Source organism: Manis pentadactyla, chromosome 9, assembly GCF_030020395.1.
Source record: "Manis pentadactyla isolate mManPen7 chromosome 9, mManPen7.hap1, whole genome shotgun sequence".
NCBI classification, from domain to species: Eukaryota; Metazoa; Chordata; class Mammalia; order Pholidota; family Manidae; genus Manis; species Manis pentadactyla.
In genome coordinates, this window is record NC_080027.1 from 93,312,949 (window position 1) to 93,328,893 (window position 15,945).

At 38.2% G+C, this 15,945-nt stretch overlaps 1 protein-coding gene across 9 annotated transcripts in view; it reads left to right on the forward strand.

Annotated features, from left to right (window-relative positions):
* The window catches only part of NVL (nuclear VCP like), a 105,117-nt gene that overhangs the window by 36,459 nt on the left and 52,713 nt on the right, over positions 1 to 15,945 (forward strand). For all 9 annotated transcript variants that reach the window (XR_005025221.2, XR_008999313.1, XR_005024695.2 and 6 more), the window contains one exon: positions 8,692 to 8,754. Coding sequence is in view for 6 of the 9 variants with exons in the window: in XM_036880859.2 (XP_036736754.1) it covers positions 8,692 to 8,754 (63 nt within the window). In the remaining 3 variants the exon portion in view is untranslated. The remainder of the gene's footprint in view (positions 1 to 8,691; positions 8,755 to 15,945) is intronic.

The window sequence follows — 15,945 nt, forward strand, 5'->3', positions numbered from 1 at the left end:
GTATATTATGATCTGTTGTGTTTGTAAATATGTTTATCATATTTTATCTTCGCTTTCTTCATTGATAAAATTTTTGACACACTGCTTTTGTGTTTTCTTTCTTGCATGTTTATGTGAGCAAATTTCTGAATCTTTTTGTAATTTTTTTTTTCTTTCCTTTGGAGCATGCTTATTAGAACCATCTTGCCTACCTACGTGCCATAATTTTTTAATGTCTATATGATACTCCATCTATACTTAATCTTTAGGAAGTTTTAGAAATACTTGGATTACTTGTAAATAGGGAATTAAAATATCATTTTTAGTAAGTACCACAGCAGCAAAATAATTGACTCTTCCATAAATATCAAATATCCACAGCACCATTTATTAATGTATATATATATAAATGTGCTGATGTATATGTATATATACATAATATATATGTAAATTTTTTAAAACTTACTTTTACTTGAGGGTAAATTTCTTGACTTAAAGCTTCCAGTACTGTTACAAGGCATTTCTGTAAAGGAGTTCTGGAACAAAGAAGGGAGAGTTGTTTGCCTACATATTTTCATAACAGTTTTAGAAAAACATACCCATAAAGAAGGTCCTATATACTAATGTGCAACTTCACCAGCTGGATCAGGTTCCTTCACCTGGCTGCCTTGGAGTGTTTTTTTGTGGGTTTTTTTTGTTTGTTTGTTTGTTTTTTGGTATCATTAATGTACAGTTACATGAGGAACGTGATGTTTACTAGACTCCCCCCATCACCAAGTCCCACCTACAAACCCTGTTACAGTCACTGTCCATCAGCATAGTAAGGTGCTGTAGAATCACTACTTGTATTCTCTGTGTTCCACAGCTCTCCCCATGCCCTCCTCCTATATTATACATGCTAATCGTAATGCCCCCTTTCTCCCACCCTTCCCACCCATCCTCCCCAGTCCCTTTCCCTTTGGTAACTGTTAGTCCATTCTTGGGTTCTGTGATTCTGCTGCTGTTTTGTTCCTACAGTTTTTTTCCTTGTTCTTATACTCCACATATGAGTGAAATCATTTGGTACTTGTCTTTATCCGCCTGGCTTATTTCACTGAGCATAATACCTTCTAGCTCCATCCATGTTGTTGCGAATGGTAGGATTTGTTTCCTTCTTCTGGCTGAATAATATTCCATTGTGTATATGTACCACATCTTTATCCATTCATCTACCAATGGACACTTAGGTTGCTTCCATTTCGTGGCAATTGTAAATAGTGCTACAATAAACATAGGGGTGCATCTGGCTTTTTCAAACTGGGCTGCTGCATTCTTAGGGTAAATTCCTAGAAGTGGAATTCCTGGGTCAAATGACATTTCTATTTTGAGCTTTCCGGCGAACCTCCATATTGCTTTCCATAATGGTTGAACTAGTTCACATTCTTACCAACAGTGTAGAAGGGTTCCCCTTTCTCCACAACCACGCCAACATTTGTTGTTTGTCTTTTGGATGGTAGCAATCCTTAATGGTGTGAGGTGATATCTCATTGTGGTTTTAATTTGCATTTCTCTGATGACTAGTGATGTGGAGCGTCTTTTCATTTGTCTATTGGCCATCTGAATTTCTTCTTTGGAGAACTGTCGGTTCAGCTCCTTTGCCCATTTTTTAATTGGATTATTTGCTTTTTGTTTGTTGAGGTGCGTGAGGTCTTTACATATTTTGGATGTCAACCCTTTATCAGATCTGTCGTTTATGAATATATTCTCCCATACTGTAGGATGCCTTTTTGTTCTATTGATGGTGTCCTTTGCTGTACAGAAGCTTTTCAGCTTGATATAGTCCCACTTGTTCATTTTTGCTTTTGTTTCCCTTGCCTGGGGAGATATGTTCATGAAGAAGTTGCTCATGTTTATGTAAAAGAGATTTTTGCCTATTTTTTTTTCTAAGAGTTTTATGGTTTCATGACTTACATTCAGGTCTTTGATCCATTTTGAATTTACTTTTGTGTATGGAGTTAGACAGTGATTCTCTTACATGTAGCTGTCCAGTTTTGCCAACAGGAGCTGTTAAAGAGGCTGTCTTTTCCCCATTGTATGTCCATGGCTCCTTTATCGTATATTAATTGACCATATATGTTCGGGTTAATATCTGGACTCTCTATTCTGTTCCACTGGTCTGTAGATCTGTTCTTGTGCCAGTACCAAATTGTCTTGATTAGTGTGGCTTTGTTGTAGAGCTTGAAGTTTTGGAGTGAGATTCCTCCCACAACTTTATTCTTCCTTCTTAGGATTGCTTTGGCTATTTGGGGTCTTAGGTGGTTCCATATGAATTTTTGAACTGTTTGTTCCAGTTCATTGAAGAATGCTGTTGGTGATTTGATAGGGATCGCATTGAATCTGTATTTTGGGCAGGATGGCCGTTTTGACAATACTAATTCTTCCTAGCTAAGAGCATGGGATGGGTTTCCATTTGTTAGTGACCTCTTTAATTTCTCTTAAGAGTGTCTTGTAGTTTTCAGGGTACAGGTCTTTCACTTCCTTGGTTAGGTTGCTTCCTAGGTATTTTATTCTTTTGATGCAATTGTGAATGGAATTGTTTTCCTGATTTCTCTTTCTGTTAGTTCATTGTTAGTGTATAGGAAAGCCACATGTTTCTATGTGTATTAATTTTGTATCCTGCAACTTTGCTGAATTCCAATATTCTAATAGTTTTGGAGTGGAGTCTTTAGGGTATCTTGTCTACAATATCATGTCATCTGCAAATAGTGACAGTTTGACTTCTTCTTTACTAATCTTGATGCCTTGTATTTCTTTGTTTTGTCTAATTGCCGTGGCTAGGACCTCCAGTACTATGTTGAATAACAGTGGGGAGAGTGGGCATCCCTGTCTTGTTCCCGATCTCAGAGGAAAAGCTTTCAGCTTCTTGCTGTTCAGTGTGATGTTGGCTGTGGGTTTATCATATATGGCCTTTATTATGTTGAGGTACTTGCCCTGTGTACCCATTTTGTTGAAAGTTTTTATCATGAATGGATGTTGAATTTTGTTGAATGTTTTTTCAGCATCTATGGAGATGATCATGTGGTTTTTGTCCTTCTTTTTGTTGATGTGGTGGATGATATTGATGGATTTTCGAATGTTGTACCATCCTTGCATCCCTAAGATGAATCCCACTTGATCATGGTGTATAATCTTTTTGATGTAATTTTGAATTCAGTTTCCAAGTATTTTGTTGAGTATTTTTGCATGTATGTTCATCAGGAATATTGGTCTGTAATTTTCTTTTTTGGTGGGGTCTTTGCCTGTTTTTGGTATTAGAGTGATGATGGGGCATTGTGCTGTTGTTGTCAGTTTTTTCCATATATTGCTTGATCTTTATTTTAATTTGGTCATTGTTCCGTTGATTATTTAGGAGCATGTTGTTTAGCCTCCGTATGTTTGTGAGCCTTTTTGGTTTTTTTGTACAATTTATTTCTAGTTTTATACCATTATCTTCTGAGAAGTTGGTTAGTAGAATTTCAGTCTTTTTTAATTTACTGAAGCTCTTGTTTTGGCCTAGTATGTGGTCTGTTCTGGAGATTGTTCCATGTGCACTTGAGAAGAATGTGTATCCTGCTGCTTTTGGGTGTTGAGGTCTGTAGATGTCTATTAGGTCCATCTGTTCTAGTGTGTTTTTCAGTGCCTCTGTGTCCTTACTTATTTTCTGTCTGGTGGATGTCTCCTTTGGAGTGAGTGGTGTGTTGAAGTCTCCTGGAACGAACGCATTGCATTCTATTTCCTCCTTTATTTCTGTTACTATTTTTTCACATATGTTGGTGCTCCTGTATTGGGTGCATATATATTTATAATGGTTATATCCTCTTGTTGGACTGACCCCTTTATCATTATGTAATGTCCTTCTTTATCTCTTGTTACTTTCTTTATTTTGAAGTCTATTTTGTGTGATACAAGTACTGCAACACCTGCTTTTTTCTCCTTGTTGTTTGCATGAAATATCTTTTTCCATCCCTTCACTTTTAGTCGGTGTATGTCTTCGGGTTTGATGTGAGTCTCTTGTAAGCAGCATATAGATGGGTCTTCCTTTTTTATCCATTCTATTTCTCTGTGTCTTTTGATTGGTGCATTAAGTTCATTTACATTTAGGGTGATTTTTGAAAGATACATACTTATTGCCGTTGCAGGCTTTAAATTTGTCATTACCAAAGGTTCAAGGGAAGCTTCTTTACTATATAACTGTCTAACTTCACTCGCTTATTAAGCTATTATAAACACAGTCTGATTATTCTTTATTTCTTTCCCTTCTTATTCCTCCTCCTCCATTCTTTATGTGTTAGGTGTTTTGTTCTCTACTCTTTTGTGTTTCCTTTGACTGCTTTTGTGAGTACTTGATTTTACTTTTTTCCTTTAGTTAGTATTTGGTTGGTCTGCTTTGTTTGCTGTAATTTTATTTTCTCTGGTGACATCTATTTAGCATTAGGAGTGTTTCCATCTAGAGCAGTCCCTGTAAAATCTCATGTAGAGGTAGTTTGTGGGAATCAAATTCCCTCAACTTTTGCTTGTCTGGGAATTGTTTAATCCCTCCTTCATATTTAAATAATAATCGTGCTGGACACAGTATTCTTGGTTCAAGGCCCTTCTGTTTCATTGCATTAAATATATCATGCCATTCTCTTCTGGCCTGTAAGGGTTCTGTTGATAAGTCTGATGATAGCCTGATGGTTTTCCTTTGTAGGTGACCTTTTTTCTCTCTCTGCCTTCCTTTAATACTCTGTCCTTGTCCTTGATCTTTGCCATTTTAATTATTATGTGTGTTGATGTTGTCCTCCTTGGGTCCCTTGTGTTGAGAGATCTGTGGGCTTCCGTGGTCTGAGAGACTATTTCCTCCCCCAGTTTGGGGAAGTTTTCAGCAATTATTTCTTCAAAGACACTTTCTATTCCTTTCTCTCTTTTTTCTTCTAGTAACGTTTGGATTGGTTGCACAGTTCTCTTAATATTGATTCATTCCTGGAGATCCTTTTATCTCTCTGCCTCATCTTCTCTGTATTCCTGTTCTCTGATTTCTATTCCATTTACAGCCTCTTGCACCTCATCCAGTCTGCTCTTAAGTCCTTCCATAGATTGTTTTATTTCTGTGTTCTCCCTCCTAACTTGCTCCTTTAGCTCTTGCATATTTCTCTGCAGCTCCATCAGCATGGTTATGACCTTTATTTTGAATTCTTTTTCAGGAAGATTGGTTAAATCAATCTCCTCAGGTTCCCTCTCGGGGGTTGTCTGGGTAATTCTGGAGTGGACCAAATTCTTCTGCCTTTTCATGGCGATAGAGGTAGTTGTAGGCAGCTGGTGCATGTGTCAGCTGGAAGAACAAAGTCCCTTCCTGCTTGCTGGTCTCCTTGCCCTTCTCTGCTGCCTGTGCTGGTTACCCACATACCGGGAGCAGCACTCGGGGCTGCCCAGAGCCCTGCAGGGAGTGGCAGGTGTGGCGCGTGTGCTCTCATGCAAGAACACCGACCCTTTGTGCCCTGTCCCAGCTTCCTCTTTCTGTGCCGGACAGCTGCCTCTTAGTCTGGCCCATGCAGCTGCGGAGGAAGCTCTGGGCGGCTGCTGTGGTTGCGGCCACTCTCAGGCTGCTTCCCTGCTGTGGTGGGGCCGCACGGGAGAGGTAATGGACTGGAAGCTGTTTATTGCCGTGCGGGCCTTCACAGCTGCACTGCTGCCCAGGGGGTTTGGGTGCCAGAAGTTCCCCGGAATTCCCAGCCTGCTGGGCCGAGTGTGCTGTGACGATTCTGTCCAGCTGGGAAGCCCCTGTCCCTTTAAGACTTTCAAAAAGCACTCGTTTTTCTTTTGTCCCAGGGGTGCCGACTGCGGGGACCTGCTCTCAGGTTTTACTGTTCGGTTTCCCTAATATCCAGCACACCGTGCACTGTGTATCTGCGCTTCCTGTGCAGATGACTAGGGCTGGGTATTTAGCAGTCCTGGGCTTCCACTCCTTCCCTGCTCCGGCTCCTCTCCTCCTGCCAATGGCCTGGGGTGGCTTAGCACTTGTGTCCTGCCAGGCCGCGGCTTGTACCTTACCCCCTTCCTGAGGTGCTGAGTTCTCGCCGATGTGGATGTAGCCTGACTGTTGTACTGTATCTTCTGGTCTCTCTTTTAGGAATAGTTGTATTTGTTGTATTTTCAAAAATATATATGGTTTTGGGAGGAGATTTATGCTGCCCTACTCATGCCACCATCTTTGCTCCTCCCTCGGGCTGTTTGTTTTTTAATTTGTTACATCTGCCTTTGTTCAGCCCTGGTCATAGCAGAAAGGCGGTAGCTTGGATAATTGGAAATCTATAGGTGTTAAATCATAGATCAAATTTTTCTTCTTTTCCTCCCCCACCCCACAAGTCGCCAACTGTTTGGTTCAGTCAGATTTCTGGTGTCTGACCATTTGAAGCAGGGAATCTTACCTAGGATTCCATGGATGGACTTCGCAATGCATTGGATCCATGACTCCAGGAAATAATACTAAGTGTGTGTGTGTTTCTCCAGGGAGAGGGTTCACCAGTTTGATCAGATCTCTACAAGGTACCATGACCATGTGCCTGAGAAACAAATAATAAAAAATGTCTTTGAATGGTAGAAACAAATTGTTACTGTGGTAATAAGGTAATTTTATCACTTATCAGTCAGAACTTGGCAACTTAGAATTGGATATAAAATTAAGATTTTCACTGATCCTGGTTGTTTTGTTTACTCATAATAATAAAAATTTTCTAAACACTATCACGTAGTTAGACAGATGTGACCACTGGAGCGGACATGGAAATTTGATGACTTAAGATAATAATAATTTGATGGCTTAATTTACTGAAAATTGATGGCTTAATGGGAAGGAAACTGAAAAGTAACAAAAAAATGTCGTCTGGAACTATGTAATATGGAAGCACTAGCTCCTAATACTGAGTACAAGATTGATGATGCTATCTGTGAAGAAAAAAATTATGTTCATTTAGAATACGAAGAAGATTTCCAATAATTTTAGGAACTTCTGGGGGTTGATAGGGTAATTCATAGTTGCCTGGCATTTGGATGTTGAAACCCTAAAGTGGTTGAGTCATACTTTATCAGATGTGTTCCCTGACCCTCCTCTGCTGAGTATTCAGTGGGAGGAAGGACCATTCTGTGAGTGCAGCAGCGGTAGATACAGATTGAGAGCTGTGGCCCGACGTCCTGAGCTAGTTTGGCATAGCAGAGCATGCATGTGTTCATTTGTTCCCCAGATATTTACCAAATTACTCATTCTTTGCAGAAATTGTTTGAGCTGCTAGGGCTAAACTAGTGAGTTTGTTAACTACTCTAATGGAATTTATTGTGTCTGGAAGAGGCAGGCAGTAAACAAGACAATGAAATTGGAGATTCAGATTAGTTCTGATGGAAATAGATTGTTGTGATCCATTGACTGGGAGGGAGGTGGCTCTTTAAGGATTGTGTTCTACGGGATATTTGCCAGAGTCCTGAAGGCCTTGCCAGTACCAGGAGAGGCAGGAAAGAGGGGGAGGGTCTCCCAGGTAGAGGGAGCAGCAGTTCCAGAATCCCTGAAAGGGGTGGGCTCCGTGAGTGCGAGAACCAGATGAAGAGCCAAGGGTTGGTCAAGGAGAACTGTTAGGTTCCCAAATACAGGCTTGTGAGACATAGTGAATATTTAAGTTGTGCTCAAAGATAAATAAGAAATCTAGTAAAATGATACAATCTGATTTACATTTTTAAAAGGTTCTCTGTTGTATTCAGAAGGGATTGAGGGAAAGCAAGAATGCAACGAAACCAGTCAGGGTTGTTTGGTTTGGTTTGGTTTGTTTGGATGACCAGGCAGGAGGTGATGGTGATGTGGATGAACTTGGTGGTATAGCAGAGGAATAGAAAGTGCCAGATTCACATATATTTTATCATTTAAGCTAACAGGACCTGCAGATGGATTGGGTGACATATTGGGACAAGGGATCAACGGAAATGCCAGTGTTTTGGCCCAAAAACTGTATTTACTGAGATGGGGAGGAAAGGAACTTGCGGGGTTGGGTGTGGAAGGAGGTGAGAGATTCAGGAGTCCTGCTTTGGAAATGATAGAGTTGGATCCCAATGGAGATGCTGAGAAGGTTATTGACTATAGTTCATGAGTTCAGATGTCAGTTCTAAGAACAGGAAGGAAGGCCATTCCCAGATAATTTTAAAGTTCACGGTGTTTATATGCAGATTTCATCTCTATGGTGGATTCTTCTCCACACAGAACCGCAGGTTCCTCCTTTGTTATTCTCTTTGGCTTTGAACTATGCAGTTTAATCTTTGTTTACTAAAAATAATCTGTAAATATTGACTCTTAGTAAAGAGTGATAATTTTTTTTAATTTGGGTTTATAAAGGAATGAATGATTGCTTTCACTGGGCAAGGCATTTTTGATACAGAGATTAAAATTTCACAGGAATTCCAAGCTGGGGCAACAAATATATTTACATAAACATATTTATATAAACATTTGTACGTGATTTCTAATCTGAGTAATTCTTAGAATATTTTAGGTTAACATTTGATTTTCTTTTTATCCATTTCTCCTTTCCCCATTTGTCTCTCCTAGTAAGACAGAGTAAACTATAAAAAGAAGGAAATAGAGTGTAATCCACAGAAAGTCCTTGCATTGTCACAAATTATTACTATTATTTTATTGTATGTTTGTCTTACTTGTGTCTTTTTGTTTCTTACTAGGCTATTGCAAATGAGTCTGGACTAAATTTTATATCTGTCAAGGGCCCCGAATTACTAAATATGGTAAGTTGTTCTGGCATTAGCCTTTATTTTAGATGAGAAAAGGCACGGTCATTCAAACCACAGGGTAAAATGTCACTGAAACAGCTGTAGTATTATGTAAAATTTTCACTGTAGGAGTAAAGAGGTTGACCTCTGCTCTGCTGTAGTTCGTGAGCATAAATGTCTTCTTAATTCTGTTACCACCTGAGCCTCAGATTTCTCACCTGCAAATGGTAATAATCAAAATAGTTATATTTTAAAGTGTTTACTCTGTGCCATGCATTTGTTAAGCACTTTACATGTATTATTTGCCAGCAACCCTGTGAGTTACAAATTAGTGTCACCTCTAACTCACAGATGAGGGAACATAAGTTTGGAGGGGCCCTGTGACTTGGCCAGAGTCTGACATCTAGTTAGTAGTAGATGAAATTCAAATCTGGGCTGTCACTCCTGCTCTGCTTTCCTTGTTCTCTTGCTGTGTAGCTCAAATGAGTTAAATATTAATAAATAAAAATACTTTGGGGGAAAGAAATCACTAGGGTACTATGTAATAACTTCTTCCACATTTCAGTAGTTTCTGTCTCAAATTTAAGAGACTTTGAATTTCTTCTTCCTGTCTATTGCTATGGAAAGTAAAAATTCCATACTGTACCACCATACTCAAATGAAGAAATGAAAGTGGTATTGTTTGTTTTCAAAGCTTTTTAAATTTTAAACCTGCCCACTTTTTATGTTTCCTGTTATATATATTACCTCCTAAAATAAGGATTTCCACTTAAGCATTTCCTGTGGGCTTTCTGTACACCTCTTTATTTTTCTTCTTGGCTTTCTAGTAGAGTATTGGAAATGAGCATTCACAGAGAGGGAATTGCTAAGGCATGGGACTGGAAACGTAAGTTAGAGCTAGACAGAGAAGGGTCTTGATACCAAGTTGGATTTGGGGTATTATCCTCAGAAATCAAGAGAGCTAACAGCCTTTAAAAAACCAAGAGTGAACTTTTTTTTCTAAGAGTCTAATGTTCTTAAAATTTTTATTACAAAAATTTTCAGGCAAATAAGAAATTATAAAGAGTAATGTAATGAACTCAATATGTCTGTCACCCAGCTTAAAAAACAAATAATACACTTGAGCCCCTGTAGCCTCCCCCAGTCACATCCCCCTCCCACTCCCACAAGATTTACAATCTCTCTGGCTCTGGTGTTGATTAATTCTGTGTACTTCTTTCTACATTCGCTATATCTGTATTATCTCAAAGTAGTATTTTTCATGTTTCAAAAATACATTTATGGGATAATTAGAATATTATCTCACTGGATATTTGACTTAATAGCTTTTAAGTGTGATAGTGATCTAGTCATTAAAATAATCTTCTACAGATGGTGAAATATTTATAATTGCAATATGTCTGGGCTTTGAAATCACAAGGAAGATGAAAAGCAAACAGTGTAGATGAAGCAGGATTAGTTGTGAAATGGATTGATAGCAAGTGAAGCTGGGTGGTGGGGTAGACTAGGTTCCTTAAGCTGTCATGTCTGCTCTTGTTACGTGTTTGCAACTCTTTCTGTACAGTAAAGCAAAAATGACCCCATCTTATGTAAATGGTATGTTCCTTTGTAACTTAGCTTTGGTGGTGGTCTTACTCAGCATTATATTTATAATATTCATCTTTGTGAAACATAACACTTGTAAAAGATGAGTTCTTTTCTTGAGGGATGTTTGAGTTGAACATACTTGTGAGTTACTAAGTATTACTAACTTTTTTCCCAGAGTAGTAGTTACTGACTATACTTTGAGCATCAGTGAACACTAGTTCCCACTGTCCTAGCAGTGGTGGTGTCAGACTGTTACATTCTTGCCAATCTGAGAAGCATGAAATTTTACCTCATTGTGGTCTGATTTGTTTTTTAGGAGTAGGTGTGGGAAGGTGCCTATGGAAGGGCCCAGGGTGTTTCTGAGAGATTAGGTGAAAAGGAAGGTAGACCTCTCAGGATTAGAAAATGAGCTTTCTCTAGGACACTTTGGATTTAAAAAGCCATTCAAAGATACCCAGCAGGCAGTTGGAGCTTGTGGGAGACCTGAAAGTCGGTATCATCTAGAAGGTACCTAAAACCTTGAATGAGGTCTGCTACGATGAGTATATTATGTAATAGGCCCTCTTACAGAGCTTGGAAAATACCAGCAATCGCAGGGAAGGAAAGGAAATGCTGGCAGTGGAGACTGATTGATCCAAGGGTAGAGGACACCCAGACTTTCTAAGCCTGCAAAACAAGAGAAGTGCTTTCTTCCACCTTGGCAGTATAACCAGTGTAAAAGAAACTGAAAGTAGGACTTTTATTTGGCAATTAGAAGGTCATTAGTGACTTTAGGGAGAATATTTGCAATAACTGTGTTTGCAAAAGCCAGTTTGTAATGGATGAAAACTGAATAGCAAATAGGGAATTCGAAATAAGAAGTATCAGTTCCTTATTTTGAAGTATTTCCTAAAGGCCAAGATGGTGCGATTTTTCTTTTATTTGCTTAGTTTAATTGTTGCCTTTGTTAAGATTGATTGATTTTAATCTGTCCTTTTGAAATTTTATGTTTACCTTCCCCTAAGTTAAATTTCCTTTTCTTAGTCATTTTGGTTTGCTATATCTGGAGTTCCTTTGCCTGCTCTATAATGCTTCATTTCCGTCCCTGTTTCAAACTTTATCTCTCTCAACCCACTGATAACTTTTCTTTTAAAATATCTACTGAATATGTTGGCTCAGTATTCCAAATACAGTTTTTGCTGAAATACATTTTTGGGAAACTAAATTGGTCTACTGCATTTGTACACTGTGCAGGATGTTATGGTCAGAGAAGAATATGACTTGTGCTTTCCAAGGACTTTATCATGTAATATAGGGAAGGTAGAACAGCTCTAAAGTTCTAACAGTAGAAAGTACTGTAAGAGCAAAAGAGAGAGTAGTGGGAAGAAAAGAGTAACAGGGTCCTCAGTGTACAAGGGGAGCTTTTGGAGATAGGTCAGAAAGTGGCTCAAGGAAGGGAGGTAGAGTGAGCAAAACTACAAAGAAAACTCAGGACAGCTGTGAGGGGAAGAAAGTTCTATCCAAATGGGAAAATAAAATGCTTTAATCATTGTAATCTATGATGTAGTCACTCCCCTAATCACTTCATTAGGGCCATATAGTCGTATTAAAGACCTTAAGATACAGTTGTCACTGTAAGGATGTTTTCTGATTCTGTCTTATTCAGCAATTTTATTACAAAGAAATCCTGTTTTTCATAGTTAATGACTTTGAAATTATCCAACAACAATTTCTTATACCTAGCTAAAAATGAAACCATATTCTACATATAACTCTTAGTATTAATTAATCCTATTGCTGTAGCTGCTTGTGAATTGCTATTGTTGTTGACTGACCTTAATGTTTTATATTTTGATTTAGATTTTAACATACACTATGCCATCATGAAGCTTGTTGAGTGCCTAGCTGGCTCAGTTTGCCTCCTCTGATGTTATAAAACAACATAGCTCTTCCTTTAACAAGATGACTTGTGTGGAAATAACAAAAAAATATTAAAATGTCTTGTTTGCATTTATAATACTGTTAAATTAATGAAAATTACTGCTGGGTATTTTTTGTAAGGCATAGATCAGTTCTTAAATACAATAGAATTGTGGGATTTTTTTTTTTTAGTATTATTAATATACAATTACATGAGCAACATTATGGTTACTAGACTCCCCCTAATTAATCAAGTCCCCACCACATACCCCATTACACTCACTGTCCTTCAGTGTAGTAAGATGCTATAGAATCACTACTTGTCTTCTCTGTGTTATACTGCTTCCCCCATATCCCCCCCAGCCCCTGCTACATTATGTGTGCTAATTGTAATACCCCCTTTTCCCCTTTATCCCTCCCTTCTCACCCATCTTCCCTAGTCCCTGTCCCTTTGGTAACTGTTACTCCATTCTTGGATTCTGTGAGTCTGCTGCTGTTCTGGTCCTTCAGTTTTTGCTTTGTTCTTATACTCCACATATGAGTGAAATCATTTGATACTTGTCTTTCTCTGCCTGGCTTATTTCCCTGAGCATAATACCGTCTAGCTCCATCCATGTTGTTGTAAATGGTAGGATTTGTTTTCTTCTTATGGCTGAATAATATTCCATTGTGTATATGTACCACCTCTTCTTTATCCATTCATCTACTGATGGACACTTAGGTTGCTTCCATTTCTTGGCTATTGTAAATAGTGCTGCGATAAGCATAGGGGTGCATATGTCTTTTTCAAACTGGGCTGCTGCATTCTTAGGGTAAATTCCTAGGAGTGGAATTCCCGGGTCAAATGGTATTTCTATTTTGAGCTTTTTGAGGACCCTCCATACTGCTTTCCACAATGGTTGAATTAATTTACATTCCCACCAGCAGTGTAGGAGGGTTCCCTTTTCTCCACATCCTTGCCAACATTTGTTGTTTGTCTTTTGGATGTTGGCCATCCTAACTGGTGTGAGGTGGTATCTCATTGTGGTTTTAATTTGCATTTCTCTGGTGATTAGCGATGTGGAGCATCTTTTCATGTGCCTGTTGGCCATCCTTTGCAGAAGTGTCTGTTCAGCTCCTCTGCCCACTTTTTAATCAGATTATTTGCTGTTTGTTTGTTGAGGTGCATGAGCTCTTTATATAATTTGGATGTCAACCCCTTATTGGATATGTCATTTATAAATATATTCTCCCATACTGTAGGATGTCTTTTTGTTCTACCAATGGTGTCTTTTGCTGTACAGAAGCTTTTTAGTTTCATGTGGTCCCACTTGTTCATTTTTGCTTTTGTTTCCCTGGCCCGGGGAAATAGGTTCATGAAGAAGTTGCACATGTTTATGTCCAAGAGATTTTTGCCTATGTTTTTTTCTATGAGTTTTATAGTTTCATGACTTACATTCAGGTCTTTGATACATTTTTAGTTTACTTTTGTGTATGGGGTTAGACAATAATCCAGTATTGTTCTCTTGCATGTAGCTGTCCAGTTTTGCCAACACCAGCTGTTGGAGAGGCTGTCATTTCCTCATTGTATATCCATGGCTCCTTTATTGTATATTAATTGACAATATATGCTTTGGTTTATATCTGGGCTCTCTATTCTGTTCCTTTGATCTGTGAGTCTGTTCTTGTGTCAGTACCAAATTGTCTTGATTACTGTGACTTTGTAGTAGAGCTTGAAGTCAGGGAGCATAGTTCTCCTGCTTTATTCTTCCTTCTCAGGATTGCTTAGGCTATTCGGGGTCTTTTGTTGTTGCATATGAATTTTAGAACTATTTGCTCTAGTTCACTGAAGAATGCTGTTGGTATTTTGATAGCGATTGCATCGAATCTGTAGATTGCTTTAGGCGGGATGGCCATTTTGACAATATTAATTCCTCCTATCCATGAGCACGGAATGAGTTTCCATTTATTGGTTTCTTTACTATCTATCATGAGTGTCTTGTGGTTTTCAGCATATAAGTCTTTCACTTCCTTTGTTACGTTTATTCCTAGGTATTTTATTCTTTTTGATGCAGTTGTGAATGGAATTGTTTTCCTGATTTCTCTTTCTGCTAGTTCATCGTTAGTGTATAGGAAAGCAACAGATTTCTCTGTATTAATTAATTTTGTATCCTGCAACTTTACTGAATTTGGGTATTAGATCTAGTAGTTTTGGAGTGGATTCTTTAGGGTTTTTATGTACGATATTATGTCATCTGCAAACAGGGACAGTTTGACTTCTTCCTTACCAATCTGGGTACCTTTTATTTCATTCTATTGTCGGATTGCCGTGGCTAGGACCTCCAAAACTATGTTGAAAAAAGTGTAGAGATTGGGCATCCTTATCTTGTTCCCAATCTTAAAGTAAAAGCTTCCAGTTTCTCGCTGTTAAGTATAATGTTGGCTGTGGGTTTGTCATGTATGGCCTTTATTATGTTGAGGTACTTGCCCTGTATACACATTTTGTTCAGAGTTTTTATCACGAATGGATATTGAATTTTGTCAAGTGCTTTTTCAGCATCTATGGAGATGATCGTGTGGTTTTTGTCCTTTTTGTTGATGTAGTGGATGATGTTGATGGATTTTCGAATGTTGTACCATCCTTGCATCCCTGGGATGAATCCCACTTGATCATCATGGATGATGTCTTTGATGTATTTTTTGAATTCAGTTTGCTAATATTTTGTTGAGTATTTTGCATCTTGTTCTTCAGGGATATTGGTCTGTAATTTCCTTTTTTTGTGGTGTCTTTGCCTGGTTTTGGTATTAGAGTGATGTTGGCCTCATAGAGTGAGTTTTGGAGTATTCCCCCCTCTTCTACTTTGTGGAAAACTTTAAGAAGGATGGGTATTAGGTCTACACTAAATGTTTGATAAAATTCTGCAGTGAAACCATCTGGTCCAGCGGTTTTGTTCCTAGATTTTTTTTTTATTACCAATTCAATTTCTTTGTTGGTAATGGGTCTATTCAGATTTTCTGTTTCTTCCTGGGTCAGCCTTAGAAGGTTGTATTTTTCTAGAAAGTTGTCCATTTCTTCTAGGTTATCCAGTTTGTTAGCATGTAATTTTTCATAGTATTCTCTCATAATTCTTTGTATTTCTGTGGTGTCCATAGTGATTGTTCCTTTCTCATTTCTGATTCTGTTTATGTGTGTAGGCTCTCTTTTCTTCGTGATAAGTCTGGCTAGGTGTTTATCTATTTCATTTATTTTCTCGAAGAACCAGCTCCTGCTTTCGTTGGTTCTTTCTATTGTTTTATTCTTCTTCTCAATTTTATTTATTTCTGCTTTAATCTTTATTATATCCCTCCTTCTACTGACTTTGGGCCTCATTTGTTTTTCCTTTTCTAGTTTCATTAATTGTGAGTTTAGACTTCGTTTGAAATTGTTCTTCTTTCCTGAAGTAAGCATGTGTTGCAGTCTATTTCCCTCTTAGCACGGCCTTCGCTGCGTCCCACAGATTTTGCGGTGTTGAATTATTGCTGTCATTTGTCTCCATATATTGCTTGATCTCTGTTTTTATTTGGTCGTTGATCCATTTATTATTTAGGAACATGTTATTAAGCCTCCATGTGTTTGTAGGCTTTTTTGTGTCCTTTGATTAATTTATTTTTACTTTCATAATTTTGTGATCTGAGAAGCTGCTTGGTACAGTTTCAATCTTTTTGAATTCACTGAGGTTCTTTTTGTGGCCTAATATACTA